This window comes from Kryptolebias marmoratus, linkage group LG10 (genome assembly GCF_001649575.2).
Source record: "Kryptolebias marmoratus isolate JLee-2015 linkage group LG10, ASM164957v2, whole genome shotgun sequence".
In the NCBI taxonomy this organism is placed as follows: Eukaryota; Metazoa; Chordata; class Actinopteri; order Cyprinodontiformes; family Rivulidae; genus Kryptolebias; species Kryptolebias marmoratus.
In genome coordinates, this window is record NC_051439.1 from 5,369,256 (window position 1) to 5,393,885 (window position 24,630).

General features: G+C 41.8%; 4 protein-coding genes across 12 annotated transcripts in view; 2 read left to right on the forward strand and 2 right to left on the reverse strand.

Moving 5' to 3' along the window:
* LOC108239093 (SAM and SH3 domain-containing protein 1-like) overlaps positions 1-5,660 on the forward strand; it is a 78,490-nt gene extending 72,830 nt beyond the window's left edge. For all 3 annotated transcript variants that reach the window (XM_017421592.3, XM_037977942.1, XM_017421595.3), the window contains 3 exons: positions 276-426; positions 1,488-1,619; positions 4,376-5,660. In XM_017421592.3, the coding sequence (XP_017277081.1) occupies positions 276-426; positions 1,488-1,619; positions 4,376-5,145 (1,053 nt within the window). In that variant the 3' untranslated portion in view covers positions 5,146-5,660. The remainder of the gene's footprint in view (positions 1-275; positions 427-1,487; positions 1,620-4,375) is intronic.
* Positions 5,661-6,192: 532 nt separating this feature from the next.
* Positions 6,193-9,531, reverse strand: LOC108239094 (D-aspartate oxidase-like). Of its 2 annotated transcripts, none has more exons than XM_025007053.2 (5): positions 9,512-9,531; positions 8,993-9,204; positions 7,595-7,703; positions 7,324-7,500; positions 6,193-7,190 (listed from the first exon to the last, which is right to left on the reverse strand). In XM_025007053.2, the coding sequence occupies exons 2-5, from the start codon at positions 9,162-9,164 to the stop codon at positions 6,635-6,637; spliced, it is 1,014 nt and encodes a 337-aa protein (XP_024862821.1). In that variant the 5' UTR covers positions 9,165-9,204; positions 9,512-9,531; the 3' UTR covers positions 6,193-6,634. The 2 variants fall into 2 exon arrangements, with proteins under 2 accessions (XP_024862821.1, XP_017277085.1); XM_017421596.3 differs by having other exon boundaries at positions 8,993-9,216; positions 9,512-9,530.
* A 756-nt stretch (positions 9,532-10,287) lies between these two features.
* Positions 10,288-13,916, reverse strand: LOC108239058 (D-aspartate oxidase). Of its 3 annotated transcripts, none has more exons than XM_017421521.3 (5): positions 13,712-13,916; positions 13,193-13,416; positions 11,795-11,903; positions 11,524-11,700; positions 10,288-11,390 (listed from the first exon to the last, which is right to left on the reverse strand). In XM_017421521.3, the coding sequence occupies exons 2-5, from the start codon at positions 13,362-13,364 to the stop codon at positions 10,835-10,837; spliced, it is 1,014 nt and encodes a 337-aa protein (XP_017277010.1). In that variant the 5' UTR covers positions 13,365-13,416; positions 13,712-13,916; the 3' UTR covers positions 10,288-10,834. The 3 variants fall into 3 exon arrangements, with proteins under 3 accessions (XP_017277010.1, XP_017277009.1, XP_017277008.1); XM_017421520.3 differs by having other exon boundaries at positions 13,193-13,449; XM_017421519.3 differs by having other exon boundaries at positions 10,290-11,390; positions 13,193-13,404.
* Positions 13,917-14,000: 84 nt separating this feature from the next.
* On the forward strand, positions 14,001-24,069 carry zbtb24 (zinc finger and BTB domain containing 24). 4 transcript variants are annotated; one of them, XM_025007088.2, is made up of 9 exons: positions 14,034-14,100; positions 15,436-15,754; positions 17,025-17,262; positions 17,916-18,721; positions 19,179-19,346; positions 21,620-21,703; positions 21,801-21,884; positions 21,992-22,073; positions 22,825-24,069. In XM_025007088.2, the coding sequence occupies exons 4-9, from the start codon at positions 17,941-17,943 to the stop codon at positions 23,669-23,671; spliced, it is 2,046 nt and encodes a 681-aa protein (XP_024862856.1). In that variant the 5' UTR covers positions 14,034-14,100; positions 15,436-15,754; positions 17,025-17,262; positions 17,916-17,940; the 3' UTR covers positions 23,672-24,069. The 4 variants fall into 4 exon arrangements, with proteins under 4 accessions (XP_017276961.1, XP_024862856.1, XP_037833804.1 ...); XM_037977876.1 differs by lacking the exon at positions 17,025-17,262; XM_025007089.2 differs by lacking the exon at positions 15,436-15,754 and having other exon boundaries at positions 14,043-14,100.
* The last annotated feature ends 561 nt before the right edge of the window (positions 24,070-24,630 follow it).

A 24,630-nucleotide genomic window follows, 5' to 3' on the forward strand; every position in this document is an offset into this window, starting at 1 on the left:
TGTCATAAATAACGGAACGAGTTGTAATGAAACTCTTAGAAAGTGATCATTTGATGTACTGTACGTCTACGAATGATGAACTTTTGGAATCCACACAATTCAAACTCAGTCAGTTTCACACATATTGAGCCGAAGATGAGAGTTAGACTCCTGGTGCTGAGAGATCACATGAAGTCTTTGTTTAAACTTTAGGTGATATGCGTTTCTTCAAGGAAAGTTGCTTTCATTTTTTGACCTGAACACCATTTCTGCGCTTCCTCTTCACGTCTCCACAGGAGCATCTTCCCACCTTCCTTTTTAACGGCTACGAGGATCTGGACACGTTCAAGTTGCTGGAGGAGGAGGACCTGGATGAGCTGAACATCACGGACCGTCAGCACAGAGCGGTGCTGCTCACCGCTGTGGAGCTGCTGCAGGAGTACGATGGTGGGTCAGCTGAGCACACAAACACATTCTGATACAACCCAAACACAGGGCAAGGTTCACAGATGGAAAGGCTTCATTCGACATGATGGATAATTATTTATCACCCATCACCCAAAAGGCAGGCAGTCGTGTTTTTGCTTGTCTATAACGTGTGCATATCTTTGTGTTTGTCTGTTAGCAAAATATTTCATGAACCACTGGATGTATATTAATAAAACTCTCAGAAATTAATCTTTGGATAAAAATCTACAATTGATTGACTTTTGAAATCTATCCAATTCAAGATGGATGCCACAGCCAACTGACCTTAGAAAACACAAAAATAGCTCCAACTCAGTCAGTTTTATAGATATTGACCTCAAATTTGGTGTGATAGTGGCAGAGAGTCATCCCGAACACATTTTGAGCACTTCCAGATAGGAAAAAGATCTTTATTTAAAGGTTTGTCTCATTAAAAATAAAGTGTAATCACTGTCTGTCAGCAGAACATCTTCATGACCACTTGATGGATTTTAATGAAATAAAATCCATCAATCCATCATCAGGAAATAATTACTGGATGAACATCTATACCTGGTTAACTTTTGGATGCAACCCAAGTCAAGATGGCTGCCACAGTCAACTGATATTAGCCAATACAAAAATGGCTATAATTCAGTCAGTTTTACATTGCTAGTCCTAACATTTGGTGTGTTAGTGGCATCATTCACAATACAAACTCGGACCGTAACACCTTCTAATGTCATTTACAAGGTTTGACCAAAATGACTATAAATCTGTTCCTTCTTATCATAAGATGATCTTAGTCTAAAACTGCGAGTGATGTGCATTCCTTCAAGGAATGCGAAGCCTTCTTTTGTAAAGTTTTTTAATATTAAATGATTACAGAGGCTCGATTACAGAGTGTATCAGTTATTTATGACTCGTACTGAAACATTTTAGCACTCAGAGTGTTAGGCATTACAGGAGTATTGAAAGGGAACCAGAATTTTCCAGAAATAAAACACTTTTGATCACATGTTTGACGCTCGGCCCCCTGCTGGTGGCGCTGTTTGTTGCAGGAAGCAGTGACCCTGAGCGAAGCGGCCTGTCTGGAGGCTCTCAGGAAAAGCTTCTGCTAGACAGGCGGGGAGTCCTGGGCGATTCCCCGCGGGACTCGGGATGCTACGAGAGCAGCGAGAACCTGGAGAATGGTAATGACAGCCTGACTCGCCTGTGAGCACTGTCCTTCTTCATCCCTCCTCTGCCTCGTCTGCAGAAAGACTCTTCTTCTTCCTGATGCTTGAGCATTCCAGCCCACCATCTTCAGCTTTCATCCTCTTCTGGAAAAAAACTTTATTACATTTGCATCTGGCACGGAATTTCTTTTTTTCTTTTCATAATCATACATTTCCCTGTTTCTGCATCACAGACTCAGCTTTGCATTAAGAACATGACAGAATTTACCTTTATGCACAAGAAATAAATACAACCCCAAATCTGAGAAAAGTTCAAATGTTGTGTAAAATGTAAATATAAACAGAATGCAATGATTTGTATATTCTCATAAACCCATATTTTTTTCACAATGGAACATAGTAAACATTTTAAATGTTTAATCTAAGGAATTGTACCATTTTTGGGAAAAAAAAAACGTCGTTATAGGTCCATGTTTCCTCTGTGAAGCCGCTCTTCTTCTTTTACCATCAGTCTGTAAACATCCAGGAGCTGAGGAGAGCAGCTGCTGGAGGTTTTGGAGGGAATGTTGTCCCATTCTGCTCTGATGGAGGATACTTTTCTTCATTGATGGTGCCTTTCAAGATGTGTAAGCTGTCTATGTCATAGGCCCTGATGTACCCCTATACCATCAGAGAGGCAGACATTTGAACTGCGTGCTGATAACAGACTGATGGTCCCTCTCCTCTTTATTAGAGGAAATGGTTTCCAAAAAGAATTTCACATTTTTATTCCTCTGACCACAGATCAGTTCTCCTCTGTCCCTCAGTCCATTTTAAACGAGCTTTGGTCCAGAGAAGACAGCAGTGTTTCTGGATGGTAGGATCATAGGGAGCTGGTGTCTGTCTCCAGCAGTCACTGTGTGAGAGACGGGGGACACCTTGGACAGGTCCATCACAGGGACGCATAGAGTCACACGAGACAAACAACCATTCATGTTCTCACTCTCACCTAGGGACTATTTTACATTTACCAATGAACCTAACATGCATGTTTTTGGTCTGTGGGAGGAAACCAGAGTACCTGGAGTAAACCCACGTGTGCACAGGGAGAACATGTAAACTCCATCCTGTTCCACTGTAAATAAATATATAAATATAGGTTTATGAGATCTGGCAGTCATTGCATTCAGTTTTTATTTACATTTATGATTTTACACAACGTCCCAACCTTTCTTAGGACTGGGGTTGAACTTAATATAATAAAAATGGAGATGCTTTCTGTTTTTACGGGACTTGAAGTTTAAGTGATCACAAACACATCTGGAGGCGTGACTCTCATGGTGGGGTTCTTTTTCTTTTGTTTTAGTTTTTTTTTTTTTTTTGCTTTTGCTGTAAGAGGTAACAGTTGAACCGTTGTGTGATCAAAGTTTTACCAAACTCTAGGTTGATTTTTCTTTTTTCAAACCTCCCGGTTAATTGCAGTACATATAAATGTGAGCACTTGGTTTCTTCATAGTTATATCATCTGGTTTAAATGTCCAGAAGCAAGCTGCTGTGTTTAATGGAAAAGAGAGATGTCAGCTCAGCATCATCACTTTGGAAAGTGTGTTCTTCTGTTTGTGTGTATACACTGTTTCTTAGTCCGGTAAAATATAATGTCGCACAATATTTTTTCATGTGCCTGAAAGTTACATAAAACAGAAGAATTAAAGAATTTACTGAAAGTAAAGTTGTTAAAAAGATATATGGCATTTTAAGGTAAATGCACTAAAGTGAAAGTTTAACATCCTTCTGACAGCAGCTTCAGGTTGGGAGTATTTTCTGACGTGTGCTTCTGTTGAGCGTGAGGAATAAATGGCTCCGTGCTTTAATACGTGCCTGCTCCCTTTCCTTCGGTGAATCATTCATCCCAGCTCACATTTAGTTTCTTTTTTCCTTTACCTGCTTATCTCTTGGCCGTCTTTCTTCGACACTCTGACATTGTTCTGTTTAAAGGGATAGTGCAAAATATTTTGGAGATGGGGTTCTGTGGAAAGGTCCTGTTCAATTCAGATCTTACCTGTTGTAGAAAGCTCAGTGAACGGCCTCAGTTTGGAGAAAAAGAGTTCAAGTCTGACATGACTGATGAGCTAACGGCTAGTTTGAGCCATCCACCAAAGGTGAAAGGGTGATAATGTTTTTGTCTTGTTGTGTTAGCTAAAGAGCTCCTCAACCATTGGACGGATTTTAATGAAATTCTCAGACAGTAATAAGTGGATATACATCTGCAACTGATTAGGTTTTGGAGTCAACCCAGTTTAAGATGGCCACCACAGCTAATCAGCATTAGCAAACACAAAAATAGCTATAGGTCAGTCACTTTTACAGATATTGAGCTCAAATCTGGTGTGTTAGTAGCTGAGAGTCAATCACAACACACTCTGAGCTTTACACATCTCTTAAGATCTCGTAATACATCAGATTGTGCTTTATGATGACGTTATATCAACTATAACTTTATTATTCCTCACTATAAGATGGTTTTAGTTTAAAACTCTGGCATAAAGTCAGTATTATTTCAAGGAATGCTAGCCTTTAATATAAACCTGTACATCAATAGTTTATTGCAATGTTATTCCAGCAGAACTATTATAATTGTTGTTTAAAAAGCTATCTGCAACAGGTAAGATACTAATTGCTCATTATCTTAACCAAGAAACTCTCTTAAAAGTGAATTACCTCTTTAAGTTAAAATCATGACTCAGCTGGCTGCCAGGTGCATGATCTACATACACTTCACTTGTTTATTTCAGGAAGGGACAAAAAGACAGCTGAAACCATGAGCAGGTCGTCCTCTGGGTTTGAGTCCAGCCACGCCACATCCCCCAAAGTCCCCGCCCCCCCCCTGCTCCTTACCTCCTCCTCCACCTCCCCCTCCAGTCAAAGTAAACCCAAGCACCTGCCCTGCATCCTCCCATCACTTACACACACAAATAAATGCTTCAGCTCAGAAGAAGCTCAAGCTCCAAGCGGCTGCGCTACTCAGAGCCTCAGCTGTGTGGAGCTGAGGAGAACGCCAGCACCGAGTCCGCTGCTGCGCTGCTGCTCCCTGACGGCTCTGCACGGAGAGCAGGAGAGAACGCTCCTCATGACTGAAGACCTCAACCTGACCTCCACAAAGACTGACGAGGGCATTCTCAACAAACCGGCAGTGATGCTGCCACCCCCCCAGGCCTCACCTGTGCCACCAAGAGCCGTAGATGGAGCTCCAACCATAGATGAAGGTAAAGTTCGAGCCCCCAAACAGGCAGAACTCGCACAGAGCGTCAAGATGCAGCCCGCAGAAGAAAGCTTCAGCCAGTGTGGACCTAACTCCCACACAGAACCTGCACAGACACAAACCACCTGCAGGCCGGACGACTCTGATCCAACCCTTGCAGAGGACAAGAGGAATCCTTCAGTTTCAGCTGCTTCAGAAGCTCATCGACTGAAAAGAAAGAGAAACACAAAGGCGTCCATGGATTCATTAAAGCTTACGTCTCATGTGGTAAACAATAACTCCAGTTGCAAAATGTTGACCTAATGCTGAAACCTGTTTCTGACGAATTTGTGATTTCAAATTTACAGTAAGATGCCTGTTTGATACTGCTCTAGGATCATGAATCTGCATTTTTTTTTTATCTAATCGTTTGTCTGTAATATAGTTGATTTTTTTTTTAATCAATGTTTGATTTTTCTGACAGCTCTGTCATTGTTTAAGTGTTGCTCATTCAGCTGAATCCAGCCTCGTCGAGGAACCTGAACCTGACCAGAGTCCAATAATTATATAAGCAGCAGCACCAGCAGTGAATGTGTCTCTTATCAAAGCAAAATCTGATTGTTGGTTTAAGTGTAACCACACAAAATCCAGACTCAAATATGAACTTAATAGAGTTTTTAATTGGCTCGGTGTTTACACAATATAGTGTGGGAGTGCTTTCCACCCAGCAACATGTAAATACAAACAGTTTATTTTACAGCTGAATAATTCAGGCTTACAACCCAAAGTCATTTTACTTTGAGTAAAACAAATAAAAACAGAATTCTTTTTTTTTTTAATCTCACAAACCCATATTTTCTATGCAATGAATCATGGAAAACATAACAAGTGTTTAAACTAAGAAACTGATTTTTGGGGGGGGGGCCAAAAAAGGTCATATTTAATTTGATGGCAGCAGCACATCTCAACAAAACTTCAGGCAGTGGAACCGAAGGCTGTAAAAGTAAGTGGTACGAAAAAAAAGAGACAACTGAAGGAGAATTTTGCAACTAATTAGGGTAATTAACAACAGTTCAGTCAGAGGACTGGGTATGAAAAGAACATTTTAGAGAAGCTGGATCTCTTAGACATAATATGAGCAGAGGTTCACCAGTTTGTGAAAAACTGTCTAAAAGTAGTGGAACAATTTCAGAATAAACTTCAGGCCCTCAGGGGCCACTGCATTAAAAACAGGTCTGATTCTGTTCTGGACATCACTGCATGGACTCAGGAACACTTCCACAGATCATTGTCTGTAAACACAGTTCACTGTACCATCCACTAATGCTGCTTAAAGCTCTATCAGGCAAAGAAGAAGCCAGATGTGAACACCATCCAGAAACACTGCTGTCTTCTCTGGACCAAAGCTCATTTAAGATGGACTGAGGGACAGAGGAGAACTGATCTGTGGTTAGAGGAATAGAAGTTTGAAATTGTTTTTGAAATCCACAGACACCACATCATCTGTCCTAAAGAGGAGACGGACCATCCATCCTGTTATCAGCTCACAGTTCAAAGGTTTGCTTCTCTGATGGTATGGAGGTGCATTAATGCTTCTGGCATGGGCAGCTTACACATCTAGAAAGGCACCATCAATGTGGAAAAGTATAAACAAGTTTTAGAACAACATATGCTTCTATCTAGGTGACGTCTATTTTCAATACAGATTTCACTTAGACAATGTTAAACCTCAGACTGCATCATTCCAGCATTCCACATTTAGTGTTAAGTTTACTCAAAGTGAGAGAAGGCAGCTTTCACTGGTAGAATTAGTTCACAGTTTAGCCTGCAGAGGAATTTCATTAAGGCACTGCCTGACCAGCCCCACTGCATCCAGGGCGGTACCCCAGGCCAGGGTGACCCCGAAGCCCCCATGGCCGTAGTTATGGACCACTGGCACCCGGCGGTCCTGCAGGCGCACCACCTCCCGCTCCAACCTCAGGTTCCTCCTGCCTGGCCTCAGACCGACCCACTCACTGAGAACTTTGGCTTTTCTCAGCGACGGCTCCAGCCTGCTGCAGCGCTCCAGGATGCTCTCCGCGTCTCCTCTGTCCACCTGCAGACGCCAGTCCCCCTCCTGCCTCGTCCCGCCTAAAATGACGCTGTGAATGCCAGGAAAGATGTAGGTCTTCCCGTCTGCATCTCTGATGAAGTGTTTCAACCAGGGTGCCTCCACTTTGAGGATCTGGCCTCTCACTGGGTGTACTTGTGTGTCGCCAACTAACGTTTTGGAGCCGAGACCAGAGCAGTTCACAATCAGGTCAAAATGACTTAACTCTTGAAGACTGTTAACTTTCCTCTTCTCCACCAGGCCTCCAGCTTTCTTAAACCTTTAAAAACCAAGCATTACATGATTTTACATTGTTGCAACTCAGTGTATTTAACTAAAATATATTTTTTGTGATTTAAAAATGAAGATAATGGTTAAAATGGTTCTGGCATTCTTGAACGCAGAAAACAAACCTTTTCTCGAGCCACGGCAGGTAACTGGAGCATTCACATTTCGCAGTAGTGAAAGCACGGCCAAACTTGTACTCTGGGAAACGTTTCAGTTCCTCATCAGTCATTAATCTGAAGCCAATTACAAACTCTGACCAGAAGGGCTTCAAATTGGCCGGAACCTCCTTAAAAAGCTGACACCTAAAAGAAAATCAGGGAAGGCAAAGAAATCGTTTTTAAATGTGAGTCGGACTGATGTGTGTTCTGGTTTATTTATAGATCTGTGTAACCTTACCCAGAGCTCAGAATTACACCTGCATCTGGGGAGTGTTGGGATTGTGCAATGGCCAGCAGATGATCAGAGCTGTCCTTGAACCAGCATCTTTGTCTCTCCAGTGGAATATCTGAGAAAAAAATAACAGTTTTCTTTAAAAGAATCCATATCATCAGCCACCTTCCATGCCAGGGTTTTGCACTTAGATCATCTTACTTTGAGAAATTACAGTTATAGCCATTTTGGTCAAACCGTGAAGATAATATTATGTGAGATCTCATGTGATATTGCAAAATGTCCTGCTCAGAGTATGTGTTGAGAATGACTCTCAGCTACTACAACATTAAATTTTAGCTCAATACCACCCCTGACAGGCTAGACAGGTGTCTCATAGATTGCACAATGGGGAGGAATGCAGTTTCAGTTATATCCCATTCGTTTCAGGAACTAAATCAGGTAAACACGAATTACATAAAGGGAAGATGGGAAAAAGAATTGGGCACGGGGATAGCGGAAGATATATGGAGGGAAAGCCTGAAACATATCAACACTTGCTCACTGAATGCTACACACTGCCTGATCCAGTTCACAATTCTACATAGGCTGCACTACTCAAGAGTAAAATTGCATAAAATATTTCCAGAGGTATCACCCATCTGTGAACAATGTAACCAAGCAGAGGCAAATCTACTTCACAGTTACACACTGTGCCCCAAACCAGAAAGCTTCTGGATGGCAGTGTTTTCATTTTTCTCAAGGGTCTTCAAGACTACATTACGACCAGATCCACTTTTGATCATACTACGGATATCAGGGAGCATTGGGAACCTACAGAATAGGCAGCGCTGCCTTCTATCCTATCGTCTCCTCTGTGGGAAAAAAGCGGAGACACTAGCAAGGTTAACGGCACTGACTTATACATTGCACCTTGAAAGGATTCGTTATTCTCTTGGTGGTAGGTTGGAAGACTTCAAAAGGATATGGCAACCAATTATTTCCTTCCCGAAACAAGATGTAGGACACCTTGAGTAGTACTGGGTGGGCTGGATGGGTTGGGTGGGGGAGGGAGTTATTGTTTATTAAATTTAATGTTTATTTCAAATAATGAAGCATTGAATAAGCCAATGATGGTTGTATTTTGGTTATAATGTCTGCTTCTTAATAAAAATATTTGAAACATGAACATAAATTTTAGCTCAGTAAATGCAAAATTTACTGCATCATAGCCACGTATGTGTTGACTAATGTCGATTTGCTGACTGAACTGACTCCAAAAGTTAATCATTTGTACATCCAGTTATTTTCTGCAATATTCTGACATTTTGCCAGCAGACAAGGACACACTTACAGAATCAGCACTGAATAAAGTAACTATTTCCTCCCCTTACACTGTAAGTCCAAAGTGATGATGTGTCATACCTGGAAATTCAGCAGCGTACATAATCCCAGCAGCTCCATCACTGGTGGTGTGGGGGCTGAAGCTGTCGGCCACCAGAGTGACAGAGCAGGAAGGAAAAGCTTCAGAGATGCAGACAGCAGTGGAGAATCCAACCACACCAGCTCCAACAACCACAACCCGGACAGATTTCATGTTGAGCAGCTGGCTCCAGACTGGAGGGGAACTGGACCAGCTGAAGAACAACCTTTGAGTTTATTATAAGAAGTTAATACACAACTAGAAGGAAAGCAATAACAAGTGACACCACGCAGTCCAAGAACCATTATATGTACCTGTGTGTTTCACAACATATTACACAATAATCAAGGTCAAACTCAGCAATGAACCGTCTCATATAAAGATAAGTATTATAATAAAGATATTCAGACACAATGGTAGCTGCAGTAGTAACACATTGGTGTTTTTTTTCTAATCCTTTACAACATTAAAGAAAGAGTTTACAAACAAAAAGTTCAAATATGCATTCAAAATATACAGACCTGTTCTATAATTTCCGTGTATGGCACCTTTGTGGCACAGAGTCTGTACGTCAGGAACGTGCAGGTCCTAAATATCTATGAAGCAAATAAACCTTTTTTTCTGACCGAATTTCACAAAAAAAAAGTAGCCAAGCAAATTCGGGTATAACTTCAATCTTCCTCACTATAAGATGATTTTAGTTTAAAACTCTGGCATAAAGTCTGTATTATTTCAAGGAATGCTAGCCTTTAATATAAACCTGTACATCAATAGTTTATTGCAATGTTATTCCAGCAGAAATATTATAATATCCCTCCTGGAAGTGCTACAGCTGGCTGGAACAGCTCTCTGTAACTAACTGTGATGCAAAAGTAATAGCAGTAAATGTTTATTCAATAGTGTTTGCATGGATCGTTATGGAGTTGTTTGAAAACTGTACCGATCCATTTTGGACTATTTACTTAAACTTAAGTTGTTTAAAAAGCTATCTGCAACAGGTAATTTACTAATTGTTCATTATCTTAACCAAGAAACTCTCTTACAAAAGGTGAATTACCTCTTTAAGTTAAAATCATGACTCAGCTGGCTGCCAGGTGCATGATCTAAATACACTTCACTTGTTTATTTCAGGAAGGGACAAAAAGACAACTGAAACCATGAGCAGGTCGTCCTCTGGGTTTGAGTCCAGCCACGCCACATCCCCAAAAGTCCCCGTCCCCCCCCTGCTCCTTACCCCCTCCTCCGCCTCCCCCTCCAGTCAAAGGAAACCCAAGCACCTGCTCTGCATCCTCCCACTGCTGTCTTCTCTGGACCAAAGCTCATTTAAAATGGACTGAGGGACAGAGGAGAACTCATCTGTGGTCAGAGGAATAAAAATTTGAAATTGTTTTTGAAATCCACAGACACCACTTCATCTGTCCTAAAGAGGAGAGAGACCATCCATCCTGTTATCAGATCATAGTTCAAAGGTCTGCCTCTCTGATTGTATGGGGGTGCATTAATCAATCAAAAATCAATCAAATTTTATTTGTATAGCACATTTCAGCAGCAAGGCATTTCAAGGTGCTTTACATAATTAAAAAACAAAATAAAAACAGCATGTGACAATGAATAAACAGCATGCTTCTGGCATGGGCAGCTTACACATCTAGAAAGGCACCATCATTGTGGAAAAGTATAAACAAGTTTTAGAACAACATATGCTTCTATCTAGGTGACGTCTATTTTCAATACAGATTTCACTTAGACAATGTTAAACCTCAGACTGCATCATTCCAGCATTCCACATTTAGTGTTAAGTTTACTCAAAGTGAGAGAAGGCAGCTTTCACTGGTAGAATTAGTTCACAGTTTAGCCTGCAGAGGAATTTCATTAAGGCACTGCCTGACCAGCCCCACTGCATCCAGGGCGGTACCCCAGGCCAGGGTGACCCCGAAGCCCCCATGGCCGTAGTTATGGACCACTGGCACCCGGCGGTCCTGCAGGCGCACCACCTCCCGCTCCAACCTCAGGTTCCTCCTGCCTGGCCTCAGACCGACCCACTCACTGAGAACTTTGGCTTTTCTCAGCGACGGCTCCAGCCTGCTGCAGCGCTCCAGGATGCTCTCCGCGTCTCCTCTGTCCACCTGCAGACGCCAGTCCCCCTCCTGCCTCGTCCCGCCTAAAATGACGCTGTGAATGCCAGGAAAGATGTAGGTCTTCCCGTCTGCATCTCTGATGAAGTGTTTCAACCAGGGTGCCTCCACTTTGAGGATCTGGCCTCTCACTGGGTGTACTTGTGTGTCGCCAACTAACGTTTTGGAGCCGAGACCAGAGCAGTTCACAATCAGGTCAAAATGACTTAACTCTTGAAGACTGTTAACTTTCCTCTTCTCCACCAGGCCTCCAGCTTTCTTAAACCTTTAAAAACCAAGCATTACATGATTTTACATTGTTGCAACTCAGTGTATTTAACTAAAATATATTTTTTGTGATTTAAAAATGAAGATAATGGTTAAAATGGTTCTGGCATTCTTGAACGCAGAAAACAAACCTTTTCTCGAGCCACGGCAGGTAACTGGAGCATTCACATTTCGCAGTAGTGAAAGCACGGCCAAACTTGTACTCTGGGAAACGTTTCAGTTCCTCATCAGTCATTAATCTGAAGCCAATTACAAACTCTGACCAGAAGGGCTTCAAATTGGCCGGAACCTCCTTAAAAAGCTGACACCTAAAAGAAAATCAGGGAAGGCAAAGAAATCGTTTTTAAATGTGAGTCGGACTGATGTGTGTTCTGGTTTATTTATAGATCTGTGTAACCTTACCCAGAGCTCAGAATTACACCTGCATCTGGGGAGTGTTGGGATTGTGCAATGGCCAGCAGATGATCAGAGCTGTCCTTGAACCAGCATCTTTGTCTCTCCAGTGGAATATCTGAGAAAAAAATAACAGTTTTCTTTAAAAGAATCCATATCATCAGCCACCTTCCATGCCAGGGTTTTGCACTTAGATCATCTTACTTTGAGAAATTACAGTTATAGCCATTTTGGTCAAACCGTGAAGATAATATTATGTGAGATCTCATGTGATATTGCAAAATGTCCTGCTCAGAGTATGTGTTGAGAATGACTCTCAGCTACTACAACATTAAATTTTAGCTCAATACCACCCCTGACAGGCTAGACAGGTGTCTCATAGATTGCACAATGGGGAGGAATGCAGTTTCAGTTATATCCCATTCGTTTCAGGAACTAAATCAGGTAAACACGAATTACATAAAGGGAAGATGGGAAAAAGAATTGGGCACGGGGATAGCGGAAGATATATGGAGGGAAAGCCTGAAACATATCAACACTTGCTCACTGAATGCTACACACTGCCTGATCCAGTTCACAATTCTACATAGGCTGCACTACTCAAGAGTAAAATTGCATAAAATATTTCCAGAGGTATCACCCATCTGTGAACAATGTAACCAAGCAGAGGCAAATCTACTTCACAGTTACACACTGTGCCCCAAACCAGAAAGCTTCTGGATGGCAGTGTTTTCATTTTTCTCAAGGGTCTTCAAGACTACATTACGACCAGATCCACTTTTGATCATACTACGGATATCAGGGAGCATTGGGAACCTACAGAATAGGCAGCGCTGCCTTCTATCCTATCGTCTCCTCTGTGGGAAAAAAGCGGAGACACTAGCAAGGTTAACGGCACTGACTTATACATTGCACCTTGAAAGGATTCGTTATTCTCTTGGTGGTAGGTTGGAAGACTTCAAAAGGATATGGCAACCAATTATTTCCTTCCCGAAACAAGATGTAGGACACCTTGAGTAGTACTGGGTGGGCTGGATGGGTTGGGTGGGGGAGGGAGTTATTGTTTATTAAATTTAATGTTTATTTCAAATAATGAAGCATTGAATAAGCCAATGATGGTTGTATTTTGGTTATAATGTCTGCTTCTTAATAAAAATATTTGAAACATGAACATAAATTTTAGCTCAGTAAATGCAAAATTTACTGCATCATAGCCACGTATGTGTTGACTAATGTCGATTTGCTGACTGAACTGACTCCAAAAGTTAATCATTTGTACATCCAGTTATTTTCTGCAATATTCTGACATTTTGCCAGCAGACAAGGACACACTTACAGAATCAGCACTGAATAAAGTAACTATTTCCTCCCCTTACACTGTAAGTCCAAAGAGATGATGTTTCATACCTGGAAATTCCTCAGCGGACATAATCCCAGCAGCTCCATCACTGGTGGTGTGGGGGCTGAAGCTGTCGGCCACCAGAGTGACAGAGCAGGAAGGAAAAGCTTCAGAGATGCAGACAGCAGTGGAGAATCCAACCACACCAGCTCCAACAACCACAACCCGGACAGATTTCATGTTGAGCAGCTGGCTCCAGACTGGAGGGGAACTGGACCAGCTGAAGAACAACCTTTGAGTTTATTATAAGAAGAAGTAGGTCCAACTAGAAGGAATGCAATAACAAGTGACACCACACAGTCCAAGAACCATTATATGTACCTGTGTGTTTCACAACATATTACACAATAATCAAGGTCAAACTCAGCAATGAACCGTCTTATATAAAGATAAGTATTATAATAAAGATATTCAGACACAATGGTAGCTGCAATAGTAACACATTGGTGAATTTTTTTATCCTTCACAACATTAAAGAAAAAATTTATAAACAAAAGGTTAAAAAAATGCATTCAAAATATACAGACCTGTTCTATAATTTCCGTGTCTTGCACCTATGTAGCACAGAGTCTGTACGTCAGGAACGTGCAGGTCTTAAATAGCTATGGAGCAAATAAATCTTTTTTTCTGACACCGAATTTCACAAGTTGTAAAAAAAAGAAGAAAAAAGAAGTCGCTAAGTAAATTCCTCGTCATATGTTTTTCCGTACCAAACATTACAGAAATGGCAGTTGTCTACAGTAGATCTACAAATCATCCACAGTAATGCAGCCCGTTTCCTCAAAGGGCGCTCGTGCGAGTCAGAGCATGTGTAGCTCAGTTCTCTGTAGATCTCGCTTTTACATCTCGCGATAAACACCTAGAGTTCACGCCAATGACTTATATGGTTCACGCTCTCCGTCCAACATCAGGAAAGGTAAGGTCCTAAAAGCTCACTACTTGTATTTACACCGTCCCATGTGTCCTTTCGGCACTCTGCGTCTGATCACAGACCGGAGTACATTTTAGCCACACGGTTTAATTCATGTACATCACTGTCTTAGCTAGCGAGTCAGCAGGAAATGCACTGTCCGGCTGGAAACGATTAGCTTAGTTGCTAACTTTCCCGTTCTTGTTATTACCTGCAGTCGAAGGCGAAAGGGCGATAATGTTTTTGCTCGTGTTTGTTTGTGTGTTCTATTGTCTGCAGTGTTGGTCAAATGTCTCATGAACACTTCGACCAATTTAAGATGGCCGCCACAGCTAAGCAACCATAGGAAACACAAAAAAAGTTATAATTCAGTCAGTTTTACAAATATTGAGCCTAAATTTGGTATGGTAGAGGCTGAGAATAATCTTCAACACCAACTCCAGGCACTACACATTGTGCAATATTTATGCCTAAAAACGACCTAATGTTATCAACCCTGTCTGTCTGTTAGCAAAATATTTCATTTTAATGAAGCTCTCTGAAGGTAATCACTGCCTGTACATCTACAACTGATTTAATTTCGAAGTAACTTCAATTCATGATAGCCACCACAGTAGCCAGAAATTTCCAAAAATAGCTATAACTCAGTCAAATTTACAGATATCGAGCTAAAACCTAGCGTGGTAGTAGCTGAGAGTCATTTACTCTACATACCCTGAGCACTAACATATTGTGCAACATTGTTGATTAAAACCTTACATATAAATGTTAGAATCAAATCTTCCTGACTGTTCGTAACACATCTCATGAACCTTGTAGAGAAACTCTCAGAGCATAATCAATGGGTGTACATTTACAACTCAAAGTCAACCCAGTTCAAGACCGCCACAACTAAGCAACCTTACCAAACACAAAAAAATGCCTATAAGTCAAGTCAGTTTTACAGACATTGAGCTAAATTAGGTGTGGTAGTAGCTGAGCCACCCTCAACACATTCTTGGAGCTCTAAGAGGTTACGGGAGATCTCACGAAACCACCTCCATAAGCTTACGCTGGATCGACGCCACCTCGGGGCACTCTAAGGGTACGTTGGAACATGCGTCTTTCTGTAGCAGTCTGTGCGCAGTTGTTGCTGTTGTCACTGTGCACTAACACATGCTGAGAGAGAAAAACCGTTACCAAGTCGAACTGATTGATATGCAGCCGGCTTTGTCTCTGTGACCAAACGCTGCTGATGTGTTTGTTCCTGCAGAATAAACCCGAGCCAAACTTTGACAAGTCCATCGTGATGAGGACACGTGATGAGACTTAACCTAGACTTAACCCGATTTTTTTCTGCAGGGAGAGCCTGTGTCTGAAGTGAACCCAGAGCTGAAACCTTATCATCATCATCGGGAAACCGAGCAGGACTATTGATATGATGGATGCTGTAGAACCTAAAAGGCGCCGGCAGTGATGGATCGTTAGTAGACAGCCCTGCTGAAATAGTGCCAAACACTTACTGAACACTGTTACCATTCAGAGTTCTCCAAAGTCCAGCTCCACACTCAGATAACAGATTTTCTGACTGAGGGTCAGCTGTCTTTTCTTCTTGTTATTACAAACTCCAGAGACTGCAGGTGGGACATTAACAGAGCTGTGTGAGCTCTGGCTTGATGAGGTGAGGTGAATCTGAAAGAAATCAATTGTATAGTCCAGGGTTTGGATTCCCTGACTCCTGATTGGTGCCAATGCCGCCTTGAGGCATTTTGTAAACACCCAAGGAGCGAGGGGTAAACCAAACGGCAGGACCTGATATTTCTACTCTATGTTTTCAAAAGCAAAGCTCAGAAATTGTCTGTTTGGGTAGGATTGAAACATGAAAATCTGTCTTCCAGTTCCACTGATATAAACAGGTCCTGGATGCAGAAAATGCATTACTTGGCACAGAGTTAACATTCTGGATTTGAATGTTCACAGCCATTTGTTTAACTGTCTCAGATCCAGTACAGGACAGAGACCTACCTCCTTTTTCAGGGTCACAAAATAGAGGCTGTAAAGCCCGCTGTTGGCCTCCTGTGTGGGGACAGTTTTTATCGGACCCTTTTCTGGAAGTGAGTGGATCTCCTCTCTCAGTACTGGAGCGAAAGCCAGCTGCACTCCTGACAGTGTGTAACGACGGAGGAGGCTTGATGAATTGCAACCTATGTCGAGATCCCATAATCCATTGCAACAGTGCTTATGGGCACTGTGTGGCATGATTATTTATGGGACCACAGCGCCCTCTTGTGGGAAGCTGGCGCTTAATGTTGTGCAGGGCAGAGAGTGGGAACCTGTCTGTATGAACACGATCTTCTTTATTTCTGAGATTTAATTTATAATGTTTAAGAAAATATTGCACAGAGCAGTGTGAACAGAACACCATGTCTTTAGCTGATTTAGTCCATGAGAACATTTATTCATTTCACAAATAGCAGGGAAAGCAGTGTGTATGTGCTGTGCTTAAACACGACAACTGCTTAATCTGGGCTTTTTTCACTCCAGAGCAGACTGTTCAAAAGGAGTTCTCCATTTTGCCCCGTTGGTAGAGAGTCTCAAGTTTGAAACCACTCCCACTGCAGAGCTAGGCAGACTGTTGCTTCTTTCCTTTCACTGTTGATGAGGTTTTTGATGCCACCGCCTGCCTCTGGACAAAACAGTGCTTGGACCATGCAAACTGCCCAAACTGAGAGAGGTTTCGCTGACCTGCAGGGAAACAGCAGCTGCTGCAATCCCGCCTCCAGCAAGGGTCTCTTTTGTGCCGAGGGAGGGAGTGGGGGCACACTCCCGTAGTTGCTGAATGGTCCAGGCTAGGAGTACTGCCACCTTGGCACACACAGACACAATGCTTCCTCATGCTTCTTCCTCTGATCACAGCAAGTCTGAATTTTCTCCATGGCTTGCCCCCATAGGTGTGACAGCTTGGTGAAGGAAATCTGAGCCCTCAGCCCTCGCTCTCTGGCAGCTTACGAGGGCGAGCCCTAGATGGCACTGTGCAACAACCTCTTCCACCATGCCTTTTCCCAGAGTGATACGGTACTGGACAGTTGAAGGATAAAATCGATCCCTTGAGCAGAATATGTCCAGCAGCCCAGCAGAGTTTTCTTCAGCCAGCATCACCTTGTGCAGCTCCTGCAGCTTTTCCACTTGGTAAGCCTGCAGCATCAACGGCATGTTGAGGGCGCCGGCAGTGAGATCCTGTGTGCAGTAAACATTTTTTCCAGCTGAGCTGCCGAGAAATGGTACTTCTTGGGTTTGCCAGCTGATACTTTTGGCTTGGGTGGCAAATGGGCTGCAAATGTTTCATCCATGAAGGGAATGTTTGCTAGACCCACCTGTTCCATGGTCTCCAGGTCCAAAAACTGGGAGAAAGGCAGAGACTGTTGGGCTCTGCGTTTCCCTTAAGCTCTGGCCTCGGGGAAGGGCGGGTGATAATGTATGGACTGTGGTGTCTCCTCTGGCCACTGTATGATTCTCAGCTACTGCCACACCAACTTTATCCCAGTATCTGCAAAGTTGACTGAGTTGTAGTCATTTTTGTGTTAGCTAAAGTGGCTTAGCTGTGGTGGCCATCTTAAATCATGTTGACTCCTGAAGTTACTCAATTTCTGAGAATTAAAAAGAAAAATGTCTTGTCTTGTGGTTCGTGAGCTGTTTGGAGAACCGTACAGATAAACAAACACACAGACACGGATAAAACCATAATTGCCCTTTCACCTTTGGCGGTAGTCAATGATGGCGGTTAGTAAATGAAAAAGTAAATTTTTGGTTGTTGTTTGACAGACTCCTTTAAATTATTTCAGGAACAGATGACCTTCGGAGGAGGAGATGTCTCAAACAAAAGCAGCTCCAACTTCATCTATGGTGGTTGTTTGTTCAGACCTGTATAATCAGAACATTCTGAGGAACTTCGACAGGCTCAGGAAAAGCGACCTACTGTGCGACGTCACTCTTGTTGTGGAGAATGTGGACTTTAAGGCACACAAAGCCATGCTGGCGGCAAGCAGTGCGTATTTCTCCAACATGCTGACAGCAGAAGACCAGATCCATCAGTCAAAGTACCAGCTGGATGGGATGACAGCAGTGGTCTTTACCACCGTACTGGAGTTCATCTACAACGCCCGGGTGTTGGTGGAGGAAAGCGCCGTGGAGAAGCTCCTGGCTGCAGCTCATCTCATGGAAGTCGGTGAACTGGTCAAAGTGCTCACTGAGCTCGCAAGCTCCACAGGAGTTAAATGGGACCGCATGAAAGGAGACAACGCTGAGGTGGCAGATCTGCTGAAACGCAAAAGAGGACGACCAAAGAAAGACGTGCATGCATCCTGTGAGAGTTCAGACAGCAGGCGGCCTGGAGATGGAGAAACGGCAGCTCCTAAAGAGAAGGAGGGTTATAACCCCGGCCCCGAGCAGAGACGCCACAGCAAACGCAAAATCAGAACTCCGGTGAAATATAAGGGCTACAAAATTGACCCAGATACAGCCGGAAGCAAAGAGGCTGAAAGGAGGGACGGCAGGAGAAAATACCCCAACACAGAGGCACGATGTGAGGACTGTGGGAAAGTCTTCAAACACCACCTGTTTTTAAAGATTCATCGAAGGACTCACACTGGTGATTGTTTGAATGCTGAGTCAGCATTCACTATTGTTTTACAGTTCATGGTTTCTTGGACTAAATGCTTCGGCATATGTTCAGCCATTCATATATCTAAACATTCAGGTTGTTCAACACATTATGGCTGTGATTTTTGTTTTTTTTGTAACATTTATACCTTTTAAAATATTGATCTTTCTTTACTTTTTTTAAATTGAAATTAATGAAGAACCCTTAAAAGAGAACATATTGTGCTCTTTAAAATCTACTTCAGCATATTTGCATTCAAACAACTTTTAGCAAAGTGATTCAGCACTCAGCAGTAGCACTGCATTTAAACAAAAACTCTATTTCTCTAATTTTAATTTAAAGGATCTTTAAGATTTCACGTACTGTAAAAATCTGCTAAGGAGCAAACGGGCAGCGCCAGTCTCAGACCGCTGAACCCCTCGTTGTGTTTTCTGTTTGCTTTCAGGAGAGAAGCCTTTCTATTGCTTGGTTTGTGAGAAAACCTTCACACAGAAGCACACACTGCTGGCTCACCAGCGCATCCATACAGGAGAGAAGCCTTTCGTTTGCACCATCTGCTCCAAAGCACTTTCCACCAGAAGCTCCCTGCAGGAGCACATGAACCTCCATGACGGTAGGATCGGATCAAGCTAGCTACTGATTTGATCCCATTCGTTAGTTTCCAGCAAACCCTGGAAGCTTTTCTTTAAAAAATCTAATAATCATCTCTGTAACACATTATTGCTTATAGACAATTAGAACTAATTATTTTTGTACTACTTACTTTTACAGCCTTTTGTTGCCCCTGGAACAACTTTTTTGAGATGTGTTGCTGCCATCAGATTCAAAATGACTTTTTTTTTTTCCCTAAAAATTTGTACAATTTCTTAGTTGAAACATCTGCTAAGTTGGCTGTGCTACATTGTGAATAGAATATGGGTTTAGGAGATCAAAAGAGATTCAAATTTTGTTTTTGTTTTCATTTACATTTTACAAAACTTCCCTTTTTAATGACTTGAGGTTATAGTTCCTCGATTTTTGAATAATTGCACCAACAGTTGTTTGTTGCTGATGATTCCAGTCTTGTCCAGATCTCATATCTTGTTCCTGACAGCTCTTTAGTTTCACACATGGTGGTGGACAGATGGGAGTTTCAGAAACTGAGTTTGGAGACTGGTGTGTTTTATACTTGTACCAAATTGAGATCTAGGAGTGTCTGTAACTGATTAAGAGGTTGATTGATTGTAATCTGTGTGCCAGGCCTTAAGACTGAATACTTATTTCATTCAATGACATGCAAACCAGTTTGTAGCTTTTTGTGACGTGGGGTTTTTTTTTTCGTTGATGTTCTGTCTCCTCTCATTCAGATGAAACTACCAAATCATTAGAGGTCACATAATTATTACCTATTGGTTTTTATCTTTTTGCACATAGGTGAAAAAAAGGGCAAATTACACAACAAAACATGCAGCTCGATCAGGGATAGGGTGCTACGACTTTTTGGTGACACATAAGAGCATCCGGCCCTCTTTGGAGCTATTGAAGTGAAGTGAAGTGAAGTGAAGTGAAGTGAAGTGAAGTGAAATTTATTTATATAGCACTTTTCAGCACTTTTCAAAGTGCTTTACAACACAGAAACAACAATCAGGTACAGAATCAAATACAGAGATAAAAACATCAAAATCAAATATAGAAATATATCAATCAGGTAATTTTAGCTAATAGTAAGATTGGTATGAGATAACAGATTGGTTATTGGTATTACTATAACAGAGTAGGGTTGATATAACAATAACAGGTCTTTAATGTGTAATACTTCTGACTTAGACCGTTTAAGCATGAATAAACTTTCCTCTAAGAGAAAGCATTTACTCCAACTTCACACTAGAAACATCATTCTGAGTTTAAACAAGTCAAACTTTTCTTACGTACACAAATCCTTTTAGTACAAATTATACATCAAAATGTATTTTTGTCTTCTTTCACTCAGTGTGTGTCTCACAGCTATAGGACTTAAATTTTCTTTCAAGTCCCCCTAAATGCATATCTTCTACATAAAACACTGTAGAAAAATAAAAATTGCAGGTGTGACCATCAGGGCCTTCTGCCGCTCACGGTTCAAGGATTTTTAACATCTGACTCACAGTTTTCACAAAGTGACTTTGTTTGAGGCTTACATTTAACTGTTTCTGTCTGCCTTCTATTAAGTCAGGGAGTGACAGACACAGGTTACCATGGTGATCAAATTGAGCCCCTGGCACCAGGTTTAACATTATTTTTTTAATCTTGGTTATCTGTACACTTCTACAGTTCATACATCAAAATGTAGGGATTTTTTTAGCTTGGATTATTGGATTATAACAAGGTTCTGTTTACATTTTGGTACATTTTATATATATATATATATATATATATATATATATAGCACTAACAGCCAGCTGCTACAGTCATAATTACACTACAGTGTGCATATCTAGTCTAACAGGTCTGCAGAGATTTTTTTCATTGTAGGACGTTTACATCTGTTTATGCAAACAGTCCTATATACTGTAAACGGTATAACAGGCAGGAACTTATAGGTTTTATCTGTCTGTTGTTTTAAAGAACAAATTATGTGGGCCTTGTGGGAAAAATTCTAGACATTTAGAAAAAATTGTCAGAATTGTGAATTTTTTTGTTACATTGGACGAATCTAACTTGGTGATGATTACAATCCTTGCAACATTGATATTCCTAATGATTCAGTGTTTAAAAAAGCATTTAATACTCTCACAAGAATGATGTCTAAACATCTCCCTGATAATTATCTGGTTGAATAAATGATTTGCCATGAATCATCAAAGGCCTTGTTCTTCATCAGCATATTAGTTTCCACTTCAGATAATTGACTTTAACCTGTTTCCTCAGTTGAGAAAGTCTTTGGCTGTGACAAATGTGGAAAGGCTTTTAATCAGAAGAGGCAACTTCAGAGCCACTACAGAGTCCATACGGGTAAGAAACCAACATTTGCGAGCAGGTCAATGCTATTTTTTTGTAATCGCGCTTTAGACTTAACATTATCTCCTAAGTTTGTTTTCTTTGACCAAAGGGAAATCGTTACCAGAGTGTGCTCAGTGTCATCATAAGTTTATGGATGCAGCTCAACTCAAGAAGCACCTCAGAACTCATACAGGTAAAACCCACCAGCTTTGAGACTCTTTTTCAGTCTGTAGTATTACAAAATGCCTAAAGTAATATCAGTATTACAAATAATTAATGGAGACTTTAATCTTTTCTCAGGGGAGAAGCCTTTCACTTGTGAGATTTGTGGGAAATGTTTCACAGCCAAAAGCACACTGCAGATTCACATCCGCATTCACAGGTGAGGAAAGAAACTTGAGTTCTAGATTTATCTTAAGCAGATAGTTCAGGCACTCATACACACACACACACACACACACACACACACACACACACACACACACACACACACACACATGTTCAGTGGATGTACCAACATTTATTCTGACAGCTACAGTCCTGGGAAGAAGAATGTCAGTTCTAGGATTTCTATATAAGGGGATAAAATCAACAATCTGATCCTAACCAGGTTCTAAAATTATTCAGATTTAACATCAAATGATTAAAAACCCAACAGGTTCCACCATGTCTATGTTTTTAAACCAAAACAAAGCCTAAATTATTTGTGAAAATCTGCTTCCAGCCTCTGATCATAACACTCAGTAGTGGTTTGTGATTATGGATGAATTTTGGCCCATTCTTCTTTCCAACGTTGCTCTTAGAACCTGGTAAAGACCAGATCATTTTTATTATGTTCTGATACATAAAACCCTAGAATTACTGTAATAAAGGCTGAACATTATTTTCCCATTACTGTAGTTTTAATTAAAAATATCCTATTTAGTTGTAAAAGATAGTTTTATATTAAATATAAATTAAAAATGTGATGCGTTTTTGCTCACATCTTGTTGTATTTAAAGATGCAGTAGAGTCTCTTTGGTTACATCAACAGTGACGTTAGCATTTATGAGCAGTACACCTGTACAGGCTTCATGTGATCCATTTTAGATACAAAACGACTGATTATAATCGCTTTTTATTTACCTCTGCAGAGGTGAGAAGCCATACGAGTGCAACGTCTGTAACAAGTCCTTCTCTGACCCCAGTGCGAGGAGACGACACATTGCCTCCCACTCGGGGAAGAAACCTTTCACTTGTTCCATCTGCACCCTTTCATTTACCCGTCTGGACAATCTGAAAACGCACACTAAGTCCCACAACAAGGAGAGACCAGCGTCAACAGAGGCGCCACCAGTGGCACCGCAGGAGGAGGCACGCAGCATTGTTCAGCTGCAGCCGTTCCAGACGCCCCTCGGCTCTGAGCAGGAGATCCAGCTGGTGGTGACGGAGGGTGTGGACAACATTAATTTTGTACCAGCTCAGGAGCAGGAGCTCAACCTCATCACCGCAGAAACGGTGCAGTCGGCCCACTCCAGGCTCACACTCCTCACAAAGCCACCGGGACACGTAGAGAACCTGGCTCTTGTCGCTCAGGGCGACGTGGTGGCTCCGACGCCTCAGATTCATCCCGTGGGCGTGCTGGAGAGCCACCAGTCCGAGCAGATGCACGTCATCACACTGAGTAAAGAAGCCATGGAGCACCTGCAGGTCCACCACGGTCCCGCGCATCCGCTGCAGATAACCCGTCCCGTCCAGCAGCTGCAGGTGATGCAGCAGCCCGTGCATCAGCTGGCTGTGGCTCAGGAGAGCTCCCAGGGGCTGGGGAGCAGGGAACAACACAGCCAGGCCATCCATATCAGCAGCCAGAGCAGCCAGCCCATCTCCATCAGCCAGACCAGTGAGCAGATCTCCAGCCACCACATCCACGGGCAGACGTTTCAGATCCAGGCCGGAACTGTCTCCTACCTGTACACCACCGGGCTGCCTCAGGAGAGCTGAGTGTGAGCTGTCTGAAGGTGCTGAAGTGATCATGCTGCTGCTGTAAACATCAGTTATAGACAGGAACTATATCTGTATCTGTAGGTCTGCAGGTCGTATTGCATATTTGCTTTTTTTTTTCTTTTTTTTACATTTTCTGTTACCAAGTGTTACATGCACTAGATATCGCAATACTGCTGGGGGATGGGGGGTTCGTGTTATTTAAGGCAACATAGATGTTTCAAACTTTTTGTTCTGGATTCTGTGTAAATATGTAAAGAACTGCAAAAAAAAATAGAGATCAATGGGATTTTGGTGAAACAGATAAGAAAACAAAGTCATTTTTAAAGCTCTGTTGCTCAGACATACTACACATTAGAAACATCATTTAAAGATTAAACAAATCACAGAAAGTTGGACTTTTCTCCCCTTGGATATTTTATGCTTTTATTGCTGTCATAAATCAGTCATGGTCAATATAAATAAATCTTTTTGACAAAAAACAAACCCAATAAACTTTCTTCAAAGTAAATCAAATGTCTACAGAGTAATACAATAAAAAAATAAAATATATAATGTCAAATAAGTGATTGCATAAATTATAACCCCCTTTAAAGTGACTGTCCTAATTCAACTCAGGGAAAATATTATTGAAAAGTCCAAATCAGGGATGGATACAGAAGGATTTCTAAGTCCCTAAACTTCCCCAGGAGTTCTGTTAAATCCATCATCAGGAGATGGAAGGAATATGGGACGTGTGTAAATCTACCAAGAGCAGGCCGTCCTCACAAACTGAGTAACTGTGAAGAAGGAGAATAATGAGACACAACCAAGACACCTGGGAGCTCTCTGAAGGAGGTCCAGGCTGCAGTAGGTGAGATGAGACAGACTGGACTTATAACACCTGTTGTTCAGGTTCTTCACCAGTCTGAGCTTCATGGGAGAGAGGCAAACAGAAAACCACTGTTGAAGAAAACTCA

Coding starts and splice junctions, on each gene's coding strand:
- LOC108239094 (XM_025007053.2), bottom strand. CDS start 9,164: ATGAAATCTGTCCGGGTTGTGGTTGTTGGAGCTGGTGTGGTTGGATTC. Junction 7,704..8,992: donor GTACGCTGCTGAATTTCCAG/GTATGACACATC, acceptor TTTTTTTCTCAG/ATATTCCACTGGAGAGACAA. Junction 7,501..7,594: donor GGTGTAATTCTGAGCTCTGG/GTAAGGTTACAC, acceptor ATTTTCTTTTAG/GTGTCAGCTTTTTAAGGAGG.
- zbtb24 (XM_017421472.3), top strand. CDS start 17,941: ATGTCTCAAACAAAAGCAGCTCCAACTTCATCTATGGTGGTTGTTTGT. Junction 21,704..21,800: donor CCACTACAGAGTCCATACGG/GTAAGAAACCAA, acceptor CTTTGACCAAAG/GGAAATCGTTACCAGAGTGT. Junction 21,885..21,991: donor GCACCTCAGAACTCATACAG/GTAAAACCCACC, acceptor ATCTTTTCTCAG/GGGAGAAGCCTTTCACTTGT.
- LOC108239058 (XM_017421521.3), bottom strand. CDS start 13,364: ATGAAATCTGTCCGGGTTGTGGTTGTTGGAGCTGGTGTGGTTGGATTC. Junction 11,904..13,192: donor GTCCGCTGAGGAATTTCCAG/GTATGAAACATC, acceptor TTTTTTTCTCAG/ATATTCCACTGGAGAGACAA. Junction 11,391..11,523: donor CTGCCGTGGCTCGAGAAAAG/GTTTGTTTTCTG, acceptor TGGTTTTTAAAG/GTTTAAGAAAGCTGGAGGCC.